At 41.9% G+C, this 26,815-nt stretch overlaps 1 protein-coding gene and 1 long non-coding RNA gene across 5 annotated transcripts in view; both read left to right on the top strand.

Annotated features, from left to right (window-relative positions):
- The first annotated feature begins 3,274 nt into the window (after positions 1 to 3,274).
- LOC113014910 (growth factor receptor-bound protein 10-like) overlaps positions 3,275 to 26,815 on the top strand; it is a 69,654-nt gene continuing 46,113 nt past the window's right edge. The window contains exons 1-2 of one of the 4 annotated variants that reach the window (XM_026156745.2): positions 3,275 to 3,329; positions 24,042 to 24,147. In XM_026156745.2, the coding sequence (XP_026012530.2) occupies positions 24,097 to 24,147 (51 nt within the window). In that variant the 5' untranslated portion in view covers positions 3,275 to 3,329; positions 24,042 to 24,096. Of the gene's footprint in view, positions 3,330 to 21,327; positions 21,683 to 24,041; positions 24,148 to 26,815 lie in introns of those variants that run through there. The other 3 variants (XM_026156744.2, XM_026156739.2, XM_026156746.2) reach the window with 3 other exon arrangements.
- Positions 14,592 to 17,074, top strand: LOC145423834 (uncharacterized). Its single transcript, XR_013904884.1, has 3 exons — positions 14,592 to 15,161; positions 16,352 to 16,367; positions 16,804 to 17,074. It is a non-coding gene; the product is annotated as an uncharacterized LOC145423834 (long non-coding RNA).

The raw sequence follows: 26,815 nt of genomic DNA, 5'->3' as shown, positions 1-26,815 counted from the left end.
CATTTTCTGGTCTCCTCAACCATCTGCATTTCTCAGAAATCCTGTTCAAAGAGATACTATGGAGTCTCCATGCCCACCAACGGTCCTAACCCGGGGAAAATTGTGATTGCTGCCTCCTGTCTTAGCAAATGGGATGAATATGTATCTGGTGCAGTGATGACCTATTATCTAAACAAGGTCAAGAAAAATGACTTTGATGGAACCACTGAAGTACCTGGAAACATCAGGTGTGAGTCTGAGTAATGATGAAAAAAAATGAACCCTTGCAGATGAACTTAGTTGTGATTTATCACAAGTTGGATAAATAAATCAAACTCTGCTGTTATAAGTGTGGACTTGCTGTAATCACAGATTCAAACACAGCACACTTTATTACCTCAAACTCTTTACTCTGCAGCGCCTCATAATCCTGAATCCTTTCAATTAAATGATAATAAATGTTATGCGGAAGTGTGCAAAGTCGGAAAAAGGTGTGTTGATCGTCCTGTTAATTAGAAAAGCAGACTGTGATATTAACCCAAGTTCCAAGGTACTGGTTCTAAGGTACTGACTGATAAAAAGGCAGGAATAAAGCTGGAATGTTTCTTCGATTTAAGAGCTGCTGAAGAAGAGACTGCTCGCTTTGTCTTAGAGCTATTTACTCAAAATGTATACATTTATAATAAAATCTAGGCCTTTATGTAACTTTTAAAATCAGAAGTCACAATGAGACTTCCCCAAGTGATGACTTATATTATAAAGTAATCGGGGGGGTTTTTAAGTTTCATGCTTAAAAAAAAAAAATAGTACAGCTGAGGTATTATCTTAATAACCGTGCATTCATAATTTGTATATATTGGCAAAGACACATCAAGTGTTTAAAATAAACATCTAATGACATTTTCCCTCCACTAGTCTGAAAGAAAACATTACAAAGAATGAAAACAGCTCCAAATCTTATATTTTTCACTTTCATGCAGCTAAAAACGACAGAAGCAGCAAGTGGACGCAGTGTTTATCCCCCTTTGTGTGTTTCTTTCAAGCGAAAAATCTGTGTTGTCACATTGTCCCCAAAAAGTCTCACCAGTTTTATGCTTTCCATTAGCGCAGAGGTGAGAAACTCCAGGCCTCAAGGGCCGTTGTCCTGCAGATTTTATATATTTCACCCTGGGCCAACACACCTGAATCATTAGTTCATTACCAGGCCTCTGGAGAACTTGAAGACATGTTGAGGAGCCCAAAAAGGTTGATTCTGTTCATGTGGACGTAGCGTTTTCAGTGGGAGAAACGTTTTGTCACTCATCCAAGTGACTTCTCCACTCTCAGTCTGTTGAGGAGGTAATTTAGCCATTAAATCAGCTGTGTTGGATCATGGACACATGGAGTTCACCCCCACTCTAGCGGGGGTTGCCACTGGCCATGTGCACCACTAGATGGCAGCACAATCATTTCAGTTAAAATTTGCTGTAAGAGGCAAATCAAAGTAATTTTTCCAGCTTATGTAAAACTATTTTGCTCCTGGCAGCCACAGGAGAAACACATTTTCACATCCCACCCTGGATTTGATTGGACTTTGGAAATAACGTGTAATCCTAATAAAATGTCCTCACGCTTGTATTGCAATCTTACAGATCCTGCTCCTTGAGCTAAGGCCTATCCCTTTAACTGCAAACAATGTGAGGAAACATAAAGAGTCTTTACTTCTTTTATGGGGGGAAAAAAAAAACCTCATTGTGCAACAGGAAGAGCAAATAATTCACCTGTCATCAGGAATTATTTTAGGGGTACTCAGAGGAAAGGAAATCCAGCGTAGAATCTAATTAATTTACACAAAACACTGATTAAAAACCATGCAAACAAACTAAAAATTAGGCTGCAGGTTATTTGGATTGTTTCTCTAACAGTGATCAGGGAAGTAGCTCAATCAAGACAGACTGATTAATCATTAATCACAGAGCCTGTCTGTGCTTTTGTGTGTTTCTATGCGTTGCCAAGGTGGTCATTTCTGAGTCTTGAGAACCAAACAAAATGCCATTCATCAGGAAGGCTTTAACGTCTAGTGAGTGATGGGAAATGGGATTTATTTTCAGCTGCCACGTCACAGACTCTTTGTCCAGCTTTCCTGTGGCCCTCTCTCCAATAACATGTTTGTTTTCAGGTTGATATTTGTGTAGCCAACTGCTACCGGTGAGGGAAATCCTGTCTGACCTTCTCAGCTTGTTTCTGGTGAAAACACTGGCACTCTGTGACGTCCGAGACACTAAATTTTTCTTTACACCTTATGTAATATAGAACTGTGTCTGAACAGACAATCCTGGGAGCTTTACAGGAGCACAAAGATGTGGAAGTGGCTGCCATGGCAGGACCCTCAAACACTGTTTACTATGGGAGCACACACAGATGATGAGTGCTGCATCACGCTTGCGTGCACACACGCAAACACACACAGATGGTTGCACTTAGACTGTAATATTTTTGCTGAAGTTGCCCTTGGTGTTTCATGTCTGGAAAATCTGAGTCATGCTTCTCTGTCAAATAATCTCTGATCTAATGTAGGCTTTGTTTAATCACCCTATAATGCATTAAAGCCTTTTTGTGGGCAAAACAAACACAGATAATTGACAAGCATCGTTGCTGTACTAATTTACAGTATGATTAATAGCAGCGCAGTTTATTTTCCGTCTGTTTAATCATTTAATTCCAAATGTGTGCAGGGTATATCTAGAATCATGAAATTACACTCCATTTCCAGTTTACTACCCTTAGCTTCAATTAACGCAGTCTAGCCCGAGAGTCCTGCAATAAAGCCCAGCTTCATAAAGGCTATATTTGTCAATGTGTTTTAAGTGAGTGGCAAACCAGTACACAAAAACCAACCCACTACCTCTGGACATGATTTAATGACCTCAGCTCCAGTTAGACCTCCTGAAATAGGAAGCCATCACATTAGCTCCCACTCCCAGAGCAATGTACATTTATGGTTCAATGGAGTCACAGTGGTGTGTTTAAGCTGTGTGCACCTAGTGCCAGCTTGTTCTGGGCCTGAAAAACTAAGCAAATGAGCATGTGCCAAAAACTGTGGCCACTTGATGCTGGCTCTAAAAGGGATACTATAGTCATATACTTCCATACTGAAATGCAGAAAACATACTTACAGCCTGGCACTAAATACACAAGGTATGCTGATACTGAGGGCTGTTGCTAGCTGCATACTTGTCCTCCTCTTAGCTAAGTCTAGGAACTAAACTAGACTACTGTTGCTAGTGTTAGCCGCACTTGAAGCGTTTCTAATAAAATTTTCTGACAAATACTGTGGGTTGATGTAAGGGATCCCAAGAACTCCAGTTTGGGTGAGTGAAATTATAGAGTTTCTGTCTATAATTGTATGACAGTGTGTTACAGCAATGCAGTTTATGGATGTAGCTTGCTAATCAAGCTTGCTAGCCTTAGCATCCCACCTTCTAATCCAAATATAGTAAATAATAAATGTAATAAGTTATAAAGTTTAAATTTATTATTATTTTTGCTTGGATGTTATACTTCTAACACCATTTTCGAAGTAAAAATATTTATTCTCCAACTAGATGGTAAGAAATTGCTGAAGGTGTCAGTTTGTTAGCAAACGCTGGCTAGCTACTAGCTAAGCGATAGTGAAGTGCACAAATGGCAAATAGAGAATGGTCACCTTCAAAGTAAAAGTGCGTCTCAGCGCTGCAACCAGCACGTTTCAAAATCCACAACTCACACTAAACATAAACAGTCCCTATTTGCGGTTTGTGCTGTACCTTTTGGTTTCACTCCCACTTACCCAATAGCTTTGGAACAAGTTGATGTCATCCATGCAAACTACAGGCGATAGCAGCAACCTGCCAGTGACCAAAGCAATCGCAGAGATGGTTGCAGACTGGTCTCCAGTCCAGACAAACAAAACATGAACAATATGGCATTGGCCATATAGTTCACGGTGAACACTACTTTCTGTAGCTAATGCTAAGCTCTTCTTAGTACGGACCTTATTAGCAAAGCAGCGAGCAGTATCATTTGTTTGGGTGTAAACAGTGCAGAAGAGAAACTGACGTGTGTGTGTGTGTGTGTGTGTGTGTGTGTGTGTGTGTGTGTGAGTGAGAGTGGGAGTGAGAGAGAGATGAGAAGAATAGTGGCCTGACATACTCAGCTACTTGTTGCTTGTTAGGGAATGCTGAAACGGGCCAGTCCTTGCCACACACATCGACTGCACTAACAATAGCTTTTGTGAATGAATTTTTTTTGAGTGTCTGTCGTGTTGTTGAATCTGTCTACAACCACTGATCCAGGTCAGGCAGCGCAGCAGGGGGTTTGGGGGGACCACCGGACCACCACTTCCAATCATGCCGTTCAGTACAGCTAGTTCTGAATGAGTGACTCAGCGAGCCCACGATGGCCATTCTCATGTCACCGCTCTGTAACAAAGACAGGAAAGCAACACAATGCCCCGCGTTGTTGTGTGCATAGATTAAGTCTGGCTATCAGAGCCCAGGTGTTGCTTATACAGTCCCTAATAAGACTGTGTGTGCTGTATGTTTTCCTCCACTGATGTATTTTTGCCAACATTTTGGCGTCACAGTTGTAGGGCTAATGGCATACTTGTCACAGAGATAAACATGAGTAAAAAGAAGAGTACGAGTGTGACTGTAGCACAAATTGGGAATAGGTGCTCCTCTTTGGCACATAAAACCTGACATGAAATCATTTATAAAGTGTTGCTGTTGGAAAATACAGCAAACGCACCCGCATCATTGGAGGTCTTATATAACAGGTCATATACCGAGCAAATGGGCCCCAGCCTCTGTGAAGCTGTCATCTGCTCGAGTAGTAAAACAATCGGAGTGAAGGGTGAGAGATAACAGAGCCCTTCCCCTGCTGTGATAATAACACTGTGCGATGGCTATATTTAGGGCTCTCTTTTGACAAAACTGCTTGTTGCCGCACTGGTACACTGGGGTGCCCGGAGCTCCAAGCTATGCAGCGCCACAACAGCTCATAATTTAACCTTGCCAGTAAAATCGCTTTCCAGTGCACTAATGTATTCGGCACCCCTCCCTCTGCAACAGAGATACGTGGTGTCAAATAAAAAGATCGGTAGACAGTTTTATTTTACAACAAGGGCTTAATCGGGATGCCTGTTCCCTTTAAAACTCTATAATACGATATAAACTTTCAGTTCCCCTAGTAACAGCTTGTGTCATATAGCTAGTGATTGGAGGTATGGTCTGTTCGCTATGAGGCCCACAAACACAGGCACACACTCTTCTCACAGTTTTAAATTTGACCTTTTCTTAAAGGGACATGCTAACCTTTCACCTAGATTCTCAGGCCGAAGCAGACTGCTCATTAAACCAGCACCAGAGCCTGCAACAAGAGCTTTTCTCCAATAAAAACAGCTCCAGCCTGAACAGCAGAGGGATAACTTTTCACTAGATTTTTTACTCAGGGTTTGAGGCCAGCTGATGCGTATGGATGATGGGAAATAAGGCTTCGCTGATTTGCTGTCTCTTCCTTGACTCCAAAAACGACTGAAAAAAAATAGTTCCTCGCCCCAGTTTCGTTAAGTTGAATAAAACCTGGCAAAGAAAAATAGACCGATAATCCATTTTAATGTGAACTGTACACAACATTTATCCCAAGGACAGCAAAGGTGTATAATAAATCAGAAATGTGCCCTGGCGCTGTTCATGCTGGCTCACAATGACATTAGTTATACCTGATTTTCTGCTACGACTAATTAAAAATGACATGCAAAGGTCACCTAATATAACCAGGTGGCAATAAGAGAAGAGCAATCTCATAAACAAGAAAAAGATCCCTCTCTTTCAGGCTTCTGCAGTGTTCTTAGCTGGTCTTCTGCTTTTATTATACTTCCTGTATCCGCCCCCCAAATCTTTTTTGGAGCACAATTTAAAGTATTGTGAAAAAGTGTTAAGCCAACCCTCATTCCTTTAAATGTTGCTAGGAAATATTTACACCAATTTACTGAAATGGACATACAGTATAATTAAGACATACAGACATAACAGGAAAATGAGTAGGGAAGAGGTTAATGTGGAACTCAACAGGTGGGGGAACCCTGAAATCAGTTGTAGTGGCTCAGTGTGGGGATGTTCTTGGATGTAATTCAACCAGATGTCAGCAGATGTTTTATCTTGTCCTGGCGTGTTTTCCATACTCTACACTGATAGTACACGGTTTATGCTGTTTATTTTCTATACGGTATTCAGTGAATCTAAGCATCATCAGCTAAAAATGATAGGAATCTCTGCTACACTTGATGTAACCTGACTGTGAAACCACAGCCACTGTGTACAGGTCACACACTGTTCTTTACTTTAAATCCATCACAGGACAGTAAACTGAACTGTTTATCCTGCAGAGGATTTTCATGCAGTCTTTAAATAACACAGTCTACCTCAGTTTGTTTTGCAGCATGTTTCACAATATGAAAAAAAACAAAGAAAACCCCCCCCCCCAACATGTTACATGTACAGACCCAATAACATGAGGACTTAGATGTAAGCTTTAAATTTGCAGTTCATCAAATCCCACCGAGCAGTCCTTACCGTTAAATCTAACCTCTCTCTTCCTCTCCTGTCCTGTCTTTCTCATCTTTCTCCATCTTTGAGTGAAGTTTTCCCTTTCTTTTCTCTTCCTGTGAAATACAGCAGCTGGACCTGTAGTCAGCAACACACTGTGACAAACTGCACACAAACAGTTTGTGTTTGCTGAGCTGATAGAAACTCTGCATTTGAAATTAGCTAACACAAAAGTAACTCCCTCTCATGCTCGCTCCTCTTCAGTAGGACTAGCAAGATCCCAAAGTACTTCAACCGCAACTTACAGGCACCTGCAGTCATTCCAGTGTTGTGGCAAAAGCAAAACACCGCCCTCCAGAAATAAATAAATAAATAAATAAATAAATAAAAAAACACTACTCAAGTGCAGTAATGAATTATATCTGAAAAGCACCTATACCACAAAGAGGTGAAGCCTAACATCCATCTGTCAGTCAATGTGACTACACCTACAACTAGAAATTTTATGTAGTCTTCTTTTTTTGCAACAAGCATTTTAAAATGGGAGTCAGACTTTTGTAGCCAGCCCCAAGTGGCCATATGGGGAACTGCAGCTTTTGGAACTTTCTTGTTGATTATTCTCAACCTGATTTAACCATGAAAAAGTAGCTACTGACATTCTTGAACCACACTCAACATCACATCTTGTACTTGTTGTGGCCACACTTCACTATGATGCAGTGTTTCCTGTTGCTAGCTCTGCATAGGGTGTGAAAAAAAAATAAAAAAATCATGCTGTCATGTCTGGCATGGAGAGCAGGATTAAGACCATCTGCAGCTACTCTGGACCTGAGCTTTTAAATTTACTATATATGTCTGGAAATGAATAAGAAGCTGAATAATGTGCAGCTTTATTATGGAGCGGCATAGGTTGGCCTACCTTAAAACCGAGCAGATGTCTAATGTATCGTTTGCTTAAGTAGCTACAGCAAGCTTGCTAATGTCGCTACTGTGGTTATACCTAAATTCATATTTTGCTTTGTTTTTCTTTTGCATACTCAAAGTAGCTTTACAAAGTGATAATATGTTTGCTACAGCATGCAGCACTAAGTTTGTATGCCTTCATAAACCAGCTAAAAGAAATTAAATTATTTTAAAAACAATATGTGGAAACAACCTACAGGGGGAATGACAAGGCCTTGCATGTAATGAAAGGCTATATCTAGTGTACACTCCTCACAGGTTCACTCCTTGTGTGTCTCAGCACAACGGGTTTTCTCGACATTGACTGGGGCAGAGTGTTCCCTCCAAATGTTTTTATTGGCTGGCAACCAGGTTTTCTGAAGCCATCGTGCAGAGATAAGCCAATCAGAGCGGCCAGGTTAACCTCAGGGTTATCATAGCTACTATTTACCTAACCATGTTCACCACAGATACTCAGCACGTTTGGACGTGTGTTCACAGCTCCGGAGTGTTTTGCAGGCCTTTACAGTACAGTGTGTGTCCTTGTTACCATTTGAAATGAGCGTTCACGGGTGTGATTGGAATTAACCTATAGAATATCCCGAGCTCTCTCTCTCTCTCTCTCACTCACACACACACACACACACACACACACACACACACACACACACACACACACACACTGTGTTCCCCCTCCTCCCTCTCATTTGGTCGTTAGACTCTGGACAGATGTGTCAGGGCTTGGGGGAATGCCAGTTCCAAAGATATAAGAAGTTCAGACACAGCCCTGCAGAACAGGCCCTCTGTCATGCGCGCACACACACACACACACACACACACACACACACACACACACACACACACACACACACACCTCTCCCACCCCCCTTCCTGTTGGATTTTGTTCCTGCCGTTCTGAGAAAAATGAAGCTCGACTTTTAAAAGAGAATGTTCTGGACTCTGTCAGCAGGGTTTGGTACCGGCCGCCCAGCCGCACTCTCAGTCTTACTTGTTACATCATGCTCCTCAGATTTGCTCCTACTTGACCTTTCCTCGCCACTTTTAACGGAAAGTCCTGCTGGGCACAGACAAAGCAATAATCTTTTGCTCCGAACTGAGCTGCTGGGCTGCAGTGAAAGCAGGAATCTGTGCTGTACTACACTTTAGATTATGGGTGTCACAGTGTGTGCTGCACCTGGAGAGATGCTCTGAAAAATACCCTCCTCCCTAGCTAACAGTTTGATCCTGAGTCACCCGAGTGGACAAGCAATGGGTCTTTAGATTCTTTACAGCTCTGATAACTTCCACCAAAATCAGCGTTGTGCGCTAGATGTCGCTGTTTTAAGTAGACGCCTCCACTTATTTGAGTTCTGACACTTGCAGAAAAAGTCTGTTAAAGTGAACACCAAAGAAAAGACAAATGTAATGAAACCTAACACTGCCATTTGAATTCAAATGCATATTTATAAATGCTAAAAATAAACTGCTCAGAAAGCTCAGTTGATTGCTGTGCAGCAGGACTCACAGATCCCCCTCACTCCAGCTGGGATAGTCCAGCTCCAAGTTGCTGAATGCTTAGCTCGCACTCACTGCCACCAGTTTCAAAATGATTAACGTCCTCAATCGATTTTTCCATCTCAGTCAGTTAGCTCATCGTAGATGTGTTTAGTTTATCTCGTTGCATTGCCAGAGTCATTTGAATTACTCTGTTTAATGGACACTGAGCTCAGCCTTGACCTAAACAAATGTGGTTTAGATTCTGGGAGTGTTGCTATTAATATCCAGTCAGGCTTTTGGCAGCAGATAGCTGATACTTAAAGAGGGAGACGGGGCATGATGGGAGGCAACTGCCTGCCTGCTTGGTGCACAGAGGAAAATCTTTGCATAACCTAAGAAAAGTTTGTTGTAATCTGTTTTACAGTCAGTAGTTTAATATATCAAAGAGTCTGCAGTTACACAGCAGTATTTTCAATGGTATGTTTTTGTTGTCGTTTTTTTGTTGAGTTGGAGTAGAGCTGATAAGCGCCAATTGGAGTGCAGTTGCTTTATTTATATGACTCCGTTTGAGGGGTTGTATAAATGAGAAGTTCCATCCAAACTGTGGCAACATGTTGATTTTTTATCCAATGTCAGCAGTTACCCAGCAGTTCACAGTTTGCTCTGGACATTTCAGATCTGATTGCAGTTTAGGTTGTAATACAGATAAATCCTCACTCTGAGAACTTGATGACAAATGCGAAAAGATTAATGTGAAACACCTTTTTGTTTGTTACTTCAGAAACTAATTTACAGTCCTCACTGAGTGTTTGTTGCTGTGTTTATCTTTCACTTGACAGCTCTAATTTTTCCTGCCAGCCTTCACTTTCTCATAATGAAAATCTGTGGTGCCGGGACAGACCCCCGTTTTGGAGGTGCAATGCAAACATTCCAAGTGATTTAGCTGAGGCAAAATTAAATTCCTCAAATGATTATTGCTCAAGTACTGTTTTGTTCTGGTGTGCTCATAAAAGTGAATACTTAGCGATGCAGGAAGAACATTCCTCTTTTAGAACGGGACTTCTGTTCCCCGCTTACTCAATTGCTGTGGCCTACAGAGGCTGAAGCAGAAGAAAAGAGGGCACTCCACAATGAATAACATTAACTAGATTATTATACTGCACCCATTCTTGTTTCTGAAATTCCACTGAACAGATTAGAGAATTTAGTAAGCATATGCCACAATTGTACCTCTCAGCAGACTTCTGTAAGGATGGCGATGGCATTGGACAATAGATTGATGGATGGATTCAAAAGTGCTAATGCAGTATCCGTCTGCAGAGTGTAACAAAGGTCATTTTTTAGCTTTCTGCTAAAGACGTCAAACAGAGGCAGTAATTAAGTTAGTTTTGAAGAGAGGGCAGCTGTTATGATGCACACAATGAATGTGTCTCTGATTGAGCCCGTTCAAAATGGCCAGATTGCACGTTATAGCTTTCTTGTGAACTGCTTATTCAAACTCCAAGAGTGAGAACCCAGTTAAGTTTTAGGGACCACATTTTGATTGAGTAGGAACTTTTTGGCTGGTTCTTTTTTTCAGAAGCCAGTGTCAGGGACAAAATTAGATTTTAGGTTCAAAGTTGAAATTTGGTTTGTGCTACATTTAGTGTCTGTCACAGTGAGCTGTGTGGCGGGTGGGGATTGGACCCAAATGCAGGACTCTGAGATGGAGTATTAAACTTAAAGGTGGCAGTTTTTATTCACTGGCAAAAAATGACTAAGACACGCAAAACATGAACGCTAGAAACAAAACCAAAATTCAAACTAGGAAGGATGACCTGAACTAGGAGTTGATGACCTTGCATGACATAACCTGACCAAACATGACACACGAGAAACACACAACTAATGCGGAGGATACAACAACAGGCAGGGAAAAACACAGGGCTTAATCACCTAGTGAGGTGATTAGGAAATGTGAAACAGGATGGAGACACAGCTGGGGGCAATGCAGGCATGATGAGGCATGGGAAAGCAACACAGAAAACCCTAATCCAAAGACTAAGAATATAACAAACAGAAGATCACAAATCATAATAATAATCAGAACTAACAGTTCATTACTTAAACATAAAGCACAGTGTCTTGCACTTAGCTGTGATGTTTAAACTTGTGGGTAAAATGCTCTATACAAGCAGCAGATGTTTGCTTTTTCCGAATGGTGGCTGAGCTGTCCCTTAGCAATAAGATAAGGTGATCCAGCTGAGATGGTTCAGGCATCTGACTAGGATACCTCCTCGTTATATCTCTCAGATGCCTTTGAAATGGTTCACTGTCCCACTGGATGAACTGGGGGAGGTGGTTGGGATCAGGGAAGTCTGGGCTTCTCTGATCGCAACAACCTCTTGATGCTTAAAACTCTGAAGCTAAAGATCTACAGCTTGCCTTGAAAATATACTTTGTTACCACGATCCCCTTGGCCTAAAAAGACTAAATGCCTTCTGATTGAGTCCTTCTGTTCAGTCTGGCTGAAAGGAAGTAGCATATCATAACAAAACATTTTTTAGTGTCCATCATAAATGCACTTCAGTTCAATTTAATTGTGCACTATTAATAGAGCACCAAATCACAACAATGATTGCCTCAGGGCACTTCATATTGTAAGGTAAAGATCCTGCATTAATACAGAGAAAACATTATCAACAATGTGAAAGATTTCTAACATTAGTTTTCTTTTCTTTTTTTAATTTATTGTGAAAAAATGCTCACTTTTTTTGTTATTGAATGGCAATCAAGTAAACAGCAGTGCAACCCAAACACCTGCCTGGCAATAGCCAAGGCCCCATGCAATATCATTTTTCCTTTTTCGGTGGAGACTAGCTGCTTCAGGCGGGGAGATAAGCATTTGAAATAAATTTGGTAGTACTGGAAGTTCATGCAGTTAATGCTGATTTTTATCCAGGCACTCAATCAACTGTCATACAGAGAAGTGGAAGCTTCTGTTGCTTTCACGTCAAATGCTAAAGAGACATTTTGAAACTTGAGTTCAACACTTGCTAGCAGTGCGTGCCTTTTAGAAATACAACCAAGACAAAATCCAAAAACACTTCACACTTCAATTTGTCTTCAACTTTGGACATCGAGTGGCTTCCCTCACACTTTGGCCGACAGTTTACCCCTATAAATCTCCCAATCATAACAGAAGAATCTCCATTGTTAAGATCTACGGTATTTAATAGTTGTTTTTAAAATTAGAGCTCAGATATGATATCTGTGCGCTGGTGCTGCTGCCGACGCTCGCTGGCACTGATGTACCAGGCAGCCAGAATGAAAAGAATGTTCTGTTATTAGTGGAAAAGCTCCTGTTATGTGGATTAATCTACAGCTTTGACTTTGATCTCTGAGTCACTCTAAGCGACTTTGGAGGGGAGTGGGGGCAGCGCACACACATCAACACGCTCAGAGAATACAGTACATGCTGTGAATAATGTCCATCATGTGTCACATAATCTAGGTTGAAAACACGGTTAATTCTTTCACACCGAGTCAAAACAGTCAAATTTCTGTGTTAATTAACAAAAAAAGTACAATAATACTCTATTGAAGTTTCCTAATGATGACACTTTGCTTTAAACTGACCCAAACAAATGGAGCTTGTACAATTCCTCACCCAATTAGCACCAATGTTCCCATGTTAAATCCTGAAGTGGAGATCAAAGGAGGTTTTGTGTTGGATATAGATTTACTGTTAATAAAACAATTAAAATGTACTTGTCTGTGAATGTCTGTGTGTGCGTGTTGTGGGCTTATCGACATCAAGACGAACTCCAAATCTCTGAATCCAAGCACGGTGTTCCAAGCTCTTAATAAGATTTAAGTTTGTAATGTAGATGCCTGATTATATCCCAATCCCACAAGGAGGAGAAAAGACTGAAAAAAAATATTTTGTAACTAATAGATTTAATGATTATAAAGGTTTTGGGGGATTAATGAGGCTTGAAATGATATCAACAACCAGGGTTAGTTTTAAAACAACAGTGAAGCCCAGAGAAATGTGCCAGATATGTGTTGGAAAGCAGTGACATTCTGCATCTTATGTTTGGGAAATTTTATGGAATACATTTTATGGAAAATGTCTAAAGTTTTATTTGAGTGGAAATTAATATGTGGTAATGTTTTCATGCTAACATAGCTACAGGGAGAGGTTTGTTGAAGGCTTTTAACCATAACACGGTCAGGAATTATTCAACTTAATCAGAAACCTGCTGAAACTAAATATTCACATAAAACGTAAAAGTGCTGTGGCTGTGTGATGCCATCATATTTTCAGTTTAGTTCAGTTTCATCATATGAATCAACTTATTTACTGCAGGTGAGTCCAACTTAATTTAATTGAGTTAATTCAACTCGTGCAAATTACGTTAGTCCAACAAAAGTACTTAATGCAAATAGAACCTCATTTATTATGTGGAAATCCATTCCATGATTGTTTTAAGTTCATTTAAAGAGTTGTTCTTTGGTGCATTCAACAAAGTGTAGAGTCTAATTAACACATTCATAGGCAATTTAGAATCATCAATTAATCGAACCACACTTGCATGTCTTTGAACTGTGGGTGGAAGCAGGAATACCCAGAGAGATTTGAGTCCACCTTCTTACTTTGAGGCAACACTGCTAACCGCCGCACCACCGAGCTGTCACTGCATACTTCAAACAACAAGGAAAGCTATGATTACAAAGCCTAATACAGAATTTTTGTTACATTGTAATCTTGTGAGTCCAGGCAACTGACCACACTTTTGCTAGACTGTATCACGTCATCGCAACAAGAATAAATTTAACGAATGTGTTTGTTCAAATTTCACTTTTTTGGGTGTTCTGTTCAGACAACTTGCACTTGCACTTTTCAGTGCACCACTGATTGCTTCAAAAATTTAAAGATGGCAACTTTTCAGCTTGAATTTCAGTTTGGGAAGAGTATGAAGTCACAGGGTGCCAGTTCTAATGAATGAGGCTGGTGTAGGTCAGTTGGATGAAATGGTCTCGGAACGTATCAGGACATTATGGTAGAATGCTGTAAAGGCAGTCTTACACCAAGGGGGGAATTTTTACACTGAAGACTACTGTTTGGTGTCAGGGCCATAGCCAGAGACTTTGACATATTTGCTCTCTGTCTCGGCCAAATAGCCAGGCTTGAAGGTGATAGGGGCCAAATGCAAATAAGGGGTGGTGCTTGATTTTCAGCAGTAGAGTTCCATAAATTTTGATTGCTCCTTATGTATTTAGCCCCCATTTTGCTAATTCAAGTTTAGAAAAAGCTTACAGTTGCTATCGGAGAGCTAATTCCAGCTTTCTGGCATAGTGAGTGACTCTTTCATTGTCTTCTCTCTAACTACAATTTGTTGAGTTTTGTGAAATGGGTTAAAAGACCACCACTGACACACCGACTGGAAAAATCTCGGTTTATTGCTTGTGTCACATATCTGTTTTCTTATATAACCTTTAGTGATGGCCCAGGAGTACTATTCCAATTTGTGAAAAGCAAATCTCCCTTTCTTGATGTCTAATAGAAATTATAGCAGTATAAAAATCTCTGAAGCAGAAGTTGGGAAAATCCAGCAAATTTTCAAAATTTACAATAAGATCACTGTGAACATTGGCGTAGCACAGGCCAAAATCATCCAGTACTGCTGAGCTTTTTCCATCTGGTCCAAAGTGTTGGAGGGGTGGACCGCACTGCTATTCCTAGAAAGAACTAATCATCTCTTGTGCATTATTTCATGTAGGTCTTTGCTTTCTTGGCCACCATTTTCACCTCTCTGCACCAAACCGAAATCTCTGTGCTCTATTATGTTTGGAGAAGCAGTGGCATTCCAGCTCAGAGGTGAATATCAATTAAAAAACCAGCAGGCTGTCAACAACAGCTCCTAGACCACCCAACCACAGTCAAGTTGTCCACACGGACACACCCACAAACACAAACTTACACAATGAATCACCTGCAAAACATGCTGTGAGTGCACACGCTGTACCCTGCAAGAAAGGACACACACTAACACCGGCATGCTCTGACCTAAATCCATGTGATCGGATTCAGTTTTGTGAACTTTGTGGAGCTTTCACAGGTTTCAAGACTCTCGTGGCACGATAGGTCGAGTCTGTGACGTAACCATTCATGGCATCCCACCCGTTTTACACGTAAGTCTCCCGTTCACACCCAGACCAGGGTAGTGCTTTGAAGTTACTTTAGGCTGTCAGACGTCACGTGTTAACATGCTGCACACTGAACTTACAACTGGAGACAATTAAGCCCACAGTGTTGTGTGTGTTTTCTGAACTGACCTCCCATGTCCCTGAGAGACTCAGATTCCACCACATCTGGGAAGGCTGTTTCCCAACAAGGGTCAGAGGAATTTTTATGTAACAGCCACGCTTCTCCTGTGTTTTCAAAACACTGCGCACGTCCATGTGTTTGTGCGGCTGACCCATTTCAGTGGGAAGCGTCAAGCTGCTTCTGCTGCCATTGTCTGTTGCGTAACGCTGCTGCATTTAGCCAATGAATGCAAACAAACAGAGCGGAGGGACCAACTGGTCATTGGACCAAGCCAGACCTTTAAAGCGTTCCTAGAAGGCACTTTACTTTGAAGTGGCTCTGGGTCTCTGGCTTCAATTGGGCTCTGATTTCTACAGTCGCACTGTACCTATTAGTAAAGAAAGGGGGAAATGATTAAAAACTGAACAAATCCTTGTTCTTTGTGTTTTGTCTTTTTACAGTTTCCAGATGCTTTCCTATATAGCCCGTTAGAAACAAGAGATGTTGCAGGGAAAACAAACACTGCCATTAATTTAAAGAAACTTGAAACATTCAGAATTCACTAAATTTGTATGCAGATTATGAATAAATGACAACTATACTGTTATGTTGAATGTTCGATGGCTCAAGTCTTTGAATAATACCCTTTGGACCTGAGGAAGTAATACTCATAATTTTTGACTTCCTGTAAAAACCTGTTGAAGGACAGGCATTCAACAAATGGTTGGGAGTGTTTGAGGATTGACTTTAGTAACCTTTGAAGAGCAGAATTAACCAGAGCTCCAACTGTCTGGGCTTTTTTCCCTAGCCAATCACCTCTTCCACAGTTCTGCTGTCGAATAACTACTAGCATCAGGGGATGTGCACAACTGGAGGCTTGGTGCAGCCATTAAGCTAATATTTTGTAGTCTCAGCAGTGATTTCCTGCCCCACATTTCTTTTCCTGGACTCTGCTAGAGCAGCTTTGCATGATTCCCAGTTAATAAGTTGATCCTCTGTCTGAAACATACCATTTTATCTTCTTTCCCATCCTTTTAAACCAACTCTCTCCTGATTGGCTTCCTCTTGCAAACAGACGCCCTTCACAGCAGGTGGGTGAGACTTATTTTTGTCTTTTATTTATTTATTTTTGCATCTTACAGTTTGTGTCAAAATTGTCGCTTTTAGACTCACTGGGCTGAGGTTTCTTATTGTGCTGTGTACTATTTTGAGCTCTGATTGTGTACTATTTTTGATACTCTGCTCTGGCTGCTGTAAACACCAGCCCAAAGACCACAACACACTGCTTGAAATCTTCAATCTGATAAGAACTGGAGTCTTTATGTTAATGACTACAACTGCTACAGAACTGCCTCAGATGTCAGACCAGTTCTGCCAAGTTCTGGGTATAAGCACTCCCATGTGATGATGAGGTGTTTTGATACTCCATATGTTTTTCCTCTCTATCTTCTAATGTGGGTTTTGTAAACAAAGCCCTACATGGAGCCCACGATCTGTAACTAGCTTTTACCTTTGACCTATTTACAGAGCCCAGTTTCCTCTGAAAAGTTCATGGACATCCAAAATACACGTGGCATCGGGCTCATGCACATACAGGCTCATGTTTGAGATTTTGCAGGCTTACACAGAGGGATGTCTGCTTGGAGCTACAGAAAAGCTTATTTCTACTGTCAGAAGTTCAGCTGTCATACTGGCAGAGGCAGCGTCACCTTAAGCGTCCAGAAATGTCTGACCTTGAAACAAATGAATGCTGTAATGAAATAAGGGTTATCGTCATCCAAATAAAGTGTCCTTCTCCTTGCCGAATCTACTTCTCCAAGCCTCCTTGTTATCTGCTGTCAACCCCCAACATGTGTCCTCAGTCTGACAGTAGATAAAGTGGAGGGCTTAGTTAACCTATAAGTGGATGAAACCTGAGCTTGCAAATGGCCACTGGCTGATAGATGCAAATAAAAGGAGGTGTTGAAGATAATCTAGCACAGCGCAGACAATCTAATGCCTGTAAAAGAAGTTGTTGCTAGTATTGCTGAGAGCTGTGTAGTTGCAGCTACCACTGCTGTGACTTATTTCAAGCTCTGTTGGTTTGGGATATGGGTTATTACTCACTCACTTAAGCCAAATATTGATGATGCTGACTGTTTAAGCCTTGAGATTGAATGGGAAAAAGCACTGGAGAAGTTAAACAAGCTGCAGTTTGAGATGTGAAAGCTAGCAGGCAGACAGCCGTCTTTGTATAGAAAATTTAAACAGGTGATAGGTGACTCATTTAAGCATTAATGTATTGTTAAGTATAAAATAGACCTATACCTACAACCTTATTAGCCAGTAGTTCCTCATCAGTTGCTGTCTTCTCAAGCACATCAACTGAAGGCTGGCAAAACAGAGTCTCTCATGATCGTGCAAATCTCAAGTGAATTCAGCCTCCTTACAGAGTAAATGCACCACTGCACTGATGGGATGTACTCAAAGAAGAATGACCACAGCAGCTTAACACAGCATACTCCAGCCCCACCATGACCTTGATGAGGATAAGCGGAAGGGAAATGAGTGGATAGGTGTCTTATTATTACTGACCTCCTTGTTTAGTAGGGGTGCAATGATACAGAAAATTCACGGTTCAGTCCGGTTCGATACTTTGGTGTCACGGTTCGATATTTTTTCGATACAAAAAAAATGTTCATGCCTTTTTAATTTGTCATTTATTAAATTTTCACGGCACATTCTGCACCACATCTCTGTGCGTTCATCATTTGTTTGAAGCCAGCTCACCTCCTGCAACTACTTTTCCGAGAATACGTGCTTCTTTTGTGGTTCGGACTCCTGACATTTCTTTGGAGGTGGAGGAACATCACAGTAATTGCTTAAAGGAGCTTCTTCGACATCTTTAAGAGTTCTAAACAAATGTCTGTCCTCCTCCTGAAAATCTTATGTACGCAAGCACGCGTTGCAACTTCTTATCTTGTGCGTGTTTTTTATTTTGACAGCGAATGCGCACCTGCGGACCACTTATGTGCAGCCCTGGTTATTTAGCTCGTCATATTGCAGCCACAGAAATTCTTTTGTCCATGAAACCATAAAGCTGCACTTTCTTTTTGCCTTATAGTCTGATTTGTCATAACTTCTCCGTTTTGTGGTAAGCTTTTCTTTGGCTGTCACTTCTTCACCCTGACCTGTCTTATTTGGCTCAGCAGAACTAAAATATATATCCTGCTGCTTTTACACAGGCACTCACATAACGCTCAGCGATTCTCTGCGCGATCAACCTCTCACATGTTTAAGCTGCGGGAGATTTCACTTGTCATGTTTGCATAGTAAGCTAACGATTGATAAGACGATGTCAGAGGAATTGGTGCGCAAATTATCATCACTCACCAATCAGTGCTGTCGCTCTCTATACACAGTTCACGCGATTGCAAAGTGAAAGCAAAAAACAAGCGCAAATTCAAACGCGATTTCAACATGTCACATATTGACAGTGGCTCACCGATGCCAATGACATAATTACCCAGCTACATTTCTGAAAGAATGCAAAAGCATTGACATATATTTTTCCTTCCTACAATAGCCCGACGGGCAGGGCAGAGATAGATTTTGGTAGCCCGACTGGAAAAATCGCTAGCCCCAGGACGTCGGGCTAGCGATTTTGCGAGCCCTGTATCTGATTGAGGAATCACTCATCTTTGGAAAAGAGAGTTTATTACAGAGAAATGGCTCTTTCCAAAATAAAAGCTATACTATCCGCTTCTTCTGGGCTATATTCTCAGCAGCATATTAAACATATCAGGTCCCCATAAGGAGAATCATGTGCTAACAGCTGTCTAAATGACTCTGCTAAAGTTTGTAGCATGCGTGCTTGTTGTTTTTGTCTGCTTCCACTTGTCTTTGCACTAGGATGATGTCGGAGTAAATGTGCAGTCATATTCGTTGTGTTCCCACTAGAGCTGTCAGCGTAAATCTCGTTGAAATGACGTTAACGCCACAACACGGCAAATTTCCGTTAACGAGCTACCCCTGATCGCCCCGTGCATGGGGCTGGACGGCCAACACGTTAACGAGCTAACTGCGCTAACACGCTAGCGCCCACCCATGTAATTGAGCATTGCGTGGCACATCCAACATACTGTTTTACTTTAGTCCATGACGCGCTTACCTTCAGGGTCATACGTCACATGAAAACCAAAATAGTTCCAAACGCCAGATCTGAATGAGGGTGGGGGAGGTTCAATTTGCCATGTTGCAAGGAGAGCTTAACTTCTGTCTTGCTAGCTTGCCCTGCGCTCAGTGAATCTGCGTTCGACTACTCCAACACAGACAGCCTCGTCAGAAGAAAATTAATTTAAAATTTTGTATTGTTCGATACATATGCGTACCGAACCGAAAGCACTGTATCGAACGGTTCAATGTCGATACGAGTATCGTTGCACCCCTATTGTTTAGCTTTATGTACAGAAAGGTGGTGTCCCTAGTGAAGGATCTGTCAACCAGGCCGAGCAGCTGCATCCAAACCTTACCTCACCAAGTACAAGAAGGAAGAAGGAACTTCAGCACACCAAGACATTTTGGACAATTTCACGCTTCCAACTTTGTGGGCACAATTTGGGGATGGCCCCTTCCTGTTCCAACATGATTGTGGACCACTGCACAAAGCAAGGTCCATAAAGACATTAATGAGCGAGATAGGAGGAATTTGACTATTCTGTACCAGACAGAACCCCTTTGGGAGGAATTAGTCTGGAGACTCTGGGCCAGGCCTTCTCACCCAATGTCAGCGTCTGACCTCATAGATGTGCTTCTGAAGAATGGTCAAAAATTCCCATAAACGCCTAAACGTTGTGGAAAGCCTTCCCAGAAGAATTAAAGCTGTTATAGCTGCAAAAGGTGGACCAACATTATATTGAACACTATGGATTAAGAGTGGGATGTCACTCAAGTTCATATGCGTGTGAAGGCAGACAAGTGAGTACTTTTGGCAATCTAGTGTTGCTAGTCTCATACTGTAATCCTTATTTTCCACTTTTGATGCTACCGTTCTGACCCAAATCAGTCCATGACATTCTTCTTCCGCCACACCACCCTGCCCTCACTCTCTTCTTCACATCTTTTAGGCTTTGTCCATTTCACTGCACAGTGAAAGACAAGCACTTAAACTCTTGCCTTCACCACCTCTGCTCCTTGCATTGTAACCCTTCCACCGTCCTCTCTCTCTCTCATTCACAAACGTATTCTTCCTCGGATCTGCTGAATTTCATTGCTCCAGTCTTCTTTCCAAAGCGTACCTCTGCCTCTCCAGCTTCCCCTCAACCTGCTCTGTCAGTACAAACCATGTGCTCTTCAGATATAGTCCACAGAGAGTCTGAGCTCGTCCATCAACGTGTCCATTGCTGTTGCCAAGAGGGGAGCCCAGGCTGTCAAATGTGCGCCATTTCCCATGTAAGATATGACCCCAAGCAACATTAACAGTGTACAGCCTTGGAAACAGCTCAGTGTGATTTGATTTAGATGCAGAATGCTTATCTGTCCCCTTTTTCCGTGCTTACCTGTCAATAAGGTTTAAGGTAATATTTGCCATGCTAACTCTTGCATGCTGTTTAACAGAGCTTCTACTTTGCTAGAGACCCTTCCCTATTGCACAGGTGGTCAAATATGAACTTTCAAGCTCATTAGAACTGCACAAACTCTATTTTTGCCTTCATATACTTTATTTCATGCATGTTTGCAAGTTTCAATAAACACTTCACTTATTTCCCATTTTCCAAACAAAATATAGAGAGATAGGAGGAGGCTCCAGGCTTTTGCACAACACTGTATGTTGCTTAAAAAAAACAAACAACAAAAAAACTTCATGGTGACTCCATTTTTCATATGCAGTTTCCACCATATGTAATTTTTTTTCTGGGGCTGCCACTGGCTCATACATTGAAGTCCTCCTTCTGCTCGGAGGGTTACAGCCAGGTCTTGAACACACTGCAAAAATAGTCCACTTTTACAGACATGTCGAGCCAATAAAGTAAAAAAGGGGTATTTTTTGCAGTGTGTTCTAGTGAACAGGGCGGGGAGAGAGAAGGAGGAGGAGGCTGTCCTTCGCTGGCGTGTGTCTCCGTGCATGTGAGAGAGAGCGAGAGGAGTCAGCTGGTCGAAAAGTGCGGAATGAGCGGTGCATGCATGCGTGTGTTTGCATGTGTGCGAGCGCGGGTGAGCGAGCGTTACTTGTGTGAGCGTTGTACGTGTGCAAGGAAAGCACCTCGGGGTGGGGTGGGGAGGGGGGAACAAGGTGAAGACAACAGAGTGGAGCCTGGGGGGGTGGAGGTAAGGGGGGGAAAGCAGTTTGTGCGGACATCCAGACGAGGATAGCCGGAGCGCACCGGGTGCTTCTCCGTCCTGGACACGATTTTGCCTTTTCATTACCGTAAGCGCTTTGCATACTTGTTTGGGAACTAATATCTCTCATCAGGACTGCATATCGTTAAACTCAGTATCAGCCGGTCTATACATACTTACTGGTCATGCGCCGGGACGCAAAGGAGCTTTAGAGATGATGTAAACTCAATTTATGAGCTACCTTGTTGGTAGAAAAAAGGTATTTAATGACAGTTATTGCTGTGCTGTGAGAGGCAAAGTCATTATGTAACTCTTTAAATTTGCCACACTACTCTAAGTGATCAGATTCTTCGCTTTTATGGAGATGACTGTAAAGTTGTCATATATTTATTTTTTAATATTAGAAACACGCGTTGGCTGTAGTGGTGATAGTGAAGGAGGGGATTCAATCTTTCAGCTCACAGCTGTCATATCACCTCATAACACAGTCAGACTCAGATGCTCCATCAGTGCCTAAAGCTATTGTACCTCCTCCCTCTTCCACTAATTCCGATTTTGAACTGGGACAAGAGTTATCTGAAGCATCAGCATGGTAGGGAACTGCTTCCCCAGAGAGCATAAGCTAGGTGTGTGTGTGTGTGTGTGTGTGTGTGTGTTTTAATGGGCTGTCATAAAGCTCCAAGCTGTGCCTTAATGTAGGTTTAATCTTTGTATGCTGTTAAACTTCCTTCCTTCTTATCTTATGCACAAAGTAGACTTCATGTCTGTTTGGGTCTCAGGTAATATTAAGGAGTTTTGTGAGTGTGTGCTCTTCATAAGACAACAGACCGTGAGTGTAGCTAAAAATCTGAATCCTTATGCACTTGGAAAGATGTGGTAGTAGTAGTGGGTGTGTTAAACACACTCACACACGTGTGACATTATTAAGTTGCTCCCTGCCCTGTTTAATTTCTCCAGATCTCCCCATATGACCAGCGAAGCTGAATTGTTCCCTCTCTCCACAGGAGGAATCACAAATGTCAGGAAATGTCAAGCACACAGAGCTCTGTCTTTGGCACTTTCAGGCTTATTAATTTGCACGTACGACGGCGGCACTTGCCCTTTTGGCCAGGACTTTGGTTGCTGCGAACAGCCTGTGCAATAACATGTAATATATTAAGAAAAAAAGTGTGCAGTTATCAGGAACGCAGAGGCTGCACTGCAACGTATGCCTCTGACAGAAGAGCAAACCTAAAGATAGCAGAGCCCCAGTGGAAACAGTAATTAGTGGGGTGAAGAGAGAGGGAGGAGAGGAGAGAGGAGGAGGAGGATATTGTTTGAACCATCTGATATCTGTTATATAATGACCTGTACAATGGAGACATGCTGGGAGAGAAAGTGAAGAGGAATCGTCAAAGAGTGAGAGGAGCTATTTAGTGAGAGAGAGAGAGGCAGCTCTGTGTGTGTTTTCAGCAGATTGGGTTTGCTGAACCTTTGTTGGAAGCAGTATCAGTTGCAGCAGTTCCCTAAAAAATGTGTATGTGGGCTGCATAACATCATTTCTCTCTTTGAGGAAGCTTATTATTTTTCCTCGAGCTCACAGATGAATCCAGTCTGTGAGCTGGGCATCTCTAATATGTTATTGCAGCTCTCCGTGAAATTGGACAGGCAGATAGGAGTTAAAGAGGATCAGCGATTAGATTTCAACAGTGATCTGGGACTTCCACCAGCAGGCGAGCTAAGACGATGAAACAAGTTTAAGACAGAAATCTGATTCCAAAGTGACATTACACGGGGCTTATAATGAGCCTGTTTATCTTCATATGAATGTGACTGCAAGGAGTTTTTGGTATGTAAATGCAAGTAAGAGTTTTTTTCTTTCTAAATGCTGCAGACAAATAAACAGAAGACTAAGTGCTGAACAGCTTGAGATGGATTTTTGTGTGTGTGTATGTCTGTGCTTGCGAGTCCTCTTTCCAAACACACACATGCGCGCAACTTCCTGCTGCTTACTCACAGCAGATAATGCAGTGGAAATAGACGACTCCTAGACGACACACACACACACACAGGTGGTGGAGAGTGGTCATGTGTTGCTCACTCGGAGAGGAGAAATTCTTATTTAGTTCTAAGCCACTGGCTTTGTGAAGGAACTGTGTGTGTATTGTATACAATGACTGTGTTTACACTGTGTGTGCACATGTTCAACCGTGCATGCACACCAAGTCGCACAGACAAGCTTTGCTGTTTAGGTGAGAAGGAGGTGCAGGACTTTTGTCTTTAGAAAATTGATACCAGTTGTGCAAAGTTGTTGTGTAATGTATAGCACAAAATCCCAGATCCACCTTTAGTAGTTAGTGAAATTTGTTAATTAAAACTTCATTTTAACCCTGTGTTTTTTTTTCTTACTGACTTTTCTCTGTGATTTTAGTGCTGTTCTTCATTCAGTCGGTTTCTTTTTTGTGCAGAGTGCTGGTGAGACCAGAGGGTTATTCCCTGCAGAGGGAACGCTGAAGGAACATCATGGCATTAGCGGGATGCCCTGACTACTTCTTACGTCATTCGAACTACCAGGTAAACATTTAATGTTCCAGCTGTATGTGGGTTTGTTGGTAGAACGGGAATAAAAGTAATGTTAAACTGGAGTTAGTTTTCACGTAACAGTTAATCAACCTTAAGACTAAGTGACACTTGCTGGTTGATGAAGAATTCTTAATTTTTGTGTAATTTTAGACAAATTTTGGTATAATCTTGGACCGAACAAAAATTATTTTATTTTACTTTTATGAGTTTGCCTGTTTGACATGGTGCACATTTACCATCATGCTTTTAGAAGATGGTGCTGTCCTGTGTGCATGCTAACACTAAAGGCCTCGGTATACCAGTTACGTTGGTTGTTTCATGCAGTGTGCACTAGGGGACATTGCTTACCTAGCGCACTGGTTGGTAGCTAGCGTTGGTTGGTGGCTCGCGTTGGTTGGTAGCTAATGTTGGTTGGTCGCTTTGTCCACTAGGCAACATCACCTAACAGTCACTTATATTTATTCCTGTTTTTAAGGCCTTGGTCGCTGCTGCGATACAATAAGTGTCGCCACTAAGACAATACTGCCACATCAGCGCTGTTATAGGAGGAGAAGTCAAAGCCGGGAAAAAAACCCCATTGCCAAGTGGGGTTTTTTCACCAAGTATTTCCCATGTCTCATGTTTTCAAATTGTTGTAATAGCGCCCTCTGTATAATCTTTGACTATTAAAATGGCCGTAAAAACCAACATGATCATGCACTGGTGTCTTCAGCCCAGCTGCAGCAGCACAAAGTTTGCAGTTGGCTAACTGCTGTGCTAGAAATAAGTTGGAGACTAAAATGTTATCAAAACGGATACAAATAATAGAAAAGATTGATATTCTCCGAGTAGTAAATAAAAAATATGACATTATTATTTTATAAGAGACTAGCAAACAGTTGCCTATTCATATATAACAGATAGTTAAATTATCATTTGTTTGAAATTTGTGTTGCTGCTCCAAGAATAATTGCAGTTGTTCAGTTCTCCGACTTCCTAGTAAGCTAGCCACCTTTGAATGCACTCTGGTGCTGAGTGCTTAGCAGTAACGATGAGCAGAGCTTTTTTTGTGGAAACCAGCTGCTGTACTGAATATGTCAACTGGGTAACCAAGATAAACATTAACAGATGAAACCACCGAAATATTGATTATGAGGCAAGACCAAGGTTAAAGTTTAGCAGTGGGCTAAAGTTTGCTTGCCTCAAAGTGAGCGAATCCCAGCTTAGTTTGGTGAAATATGGCATTGGTGCAACACGACAGACCTGGTTCCACTGTCCAACTCCTGCAGAATGAGCCCTTTGTTTCTCAGCTTGGATTTTCTCCTTTCCAACCCTCCAGTAACCTAAAGAATTTGGCTAAAGAGCTTCATGGAGGTCTATAAATAGAGTGCTAAGCAAACAACAATAACAAGTTTGGGCTTTGTTGTGTGACAGGCCTAAAAGCACTGGATTGATGGTATGATGTCTTGCTGGGACCCATGGAATGATGGAGGTGATGTAGTCTCCGCTGTCTTTTTTTTCTCTTAGTGGAGGGACAAAAATCCTGCTCACCCAAACTGTGGGACTGCTGAGCCCCTGCTGAGCTGACATTAAGTTGGACTGGTTCACGTTAGCTTCCAGGAAAGAGTTTTGCCCCAGTAAGGCTGCAGTGAATAGTGAATTGAATCCCCATCGAAAAACAACATTCCTCCACCCTGCATGTAGCAGAGAAAAACCAAAGTTTGATAGTTTGATGGAGAGAAGTGGGTTACAACATTGCTCTGTTTGTGTTGGTCTGTGTGTATGTTGCTCATGTAAAGCTTGCCAGTTGTCATGAAACAGCATGGCACACATGGAGTCTCTGCGCGGCAATGACTTTATGCTCAGTGTTTAGAGATAAGGAGCAAATAAGCCCCTTTTCTTTGTACTTACATAACACTATACATAATGGTGGTCATGTTTGGGAATTTGGGCAGCAAAGTCTTATGTGTGTTCCTGTGTCTCGCACTCTTACTGAGAGCGTTGGACCTGTGCCAGGGAGGTCTCAGATTAAACGGGCGGCGACCCTTGCTTTCCCTTTTTTTCTTATGGATGTATTTGTAAATGTGCACACACATGCTCTCCACAGACCAAGAGATCACTGTCCACAGTCTCAAAGCTCTGATGAGTTATGACTTTAACTGCTAAGAGCGGAAAGAATGAAGCGTTTAACCTCTGCTCCTCTCCTTCAGCGTCAGCATTGATACCATTTGTTCATAAACATGTCTGTTCTGCCTGACAGTTTGTGTCTCTATATTCTCAGACGTCAGGTAAGTGGTTATGTGCGAGCATGGTGACGGGCACGCTCAGTTGTGTTTGTGCTTTCGAGGAAGCGCAGCCTTTAAAGCACTTTGTTGAAGTGCCTTGATGTCAGTGCTTTGGGCAATGGAGTGAAAGGGGAGCTCGCTATTTATGAAGGCGATGTCAAGAGAAGTTACAGGATGTCTGTCCAAAAGCAACCCCAGTATGTCAAGCTGATGGAAACTGTAGAGCCACAGCATTCGTTCAGTGAGATATAGCTTTAATGCTCCAAAACCCAGGACAAGAAATCACTCAAATCTTGGAAAACTGCTCTTCAATATTTAATGCTAGTTTCTGGCCCAGAGACATTCTGGAAATCAGCGTAATGCGACAGCGAGACGGAGAATCAAAGCATCGTTTT

The sequence above is a fragment of the Astatotilapia calliptera genome, chromosome 22 (genome assembly GCF_964374335.1).
Source record: "Astatotilapia calliptera chromosome 22, fAstCal68.1, whole genome shotgun sequence".
Lineage (NCBI taxonomy): Eukaryota > Metazoa > Chordata > Actinopteri > Cichliformes > Cichlidae > Astatotilapia > Astatotilapia calliptera.
This window is presented reverse-complemented; position numbering and strand designations above follow the sequence as displayed.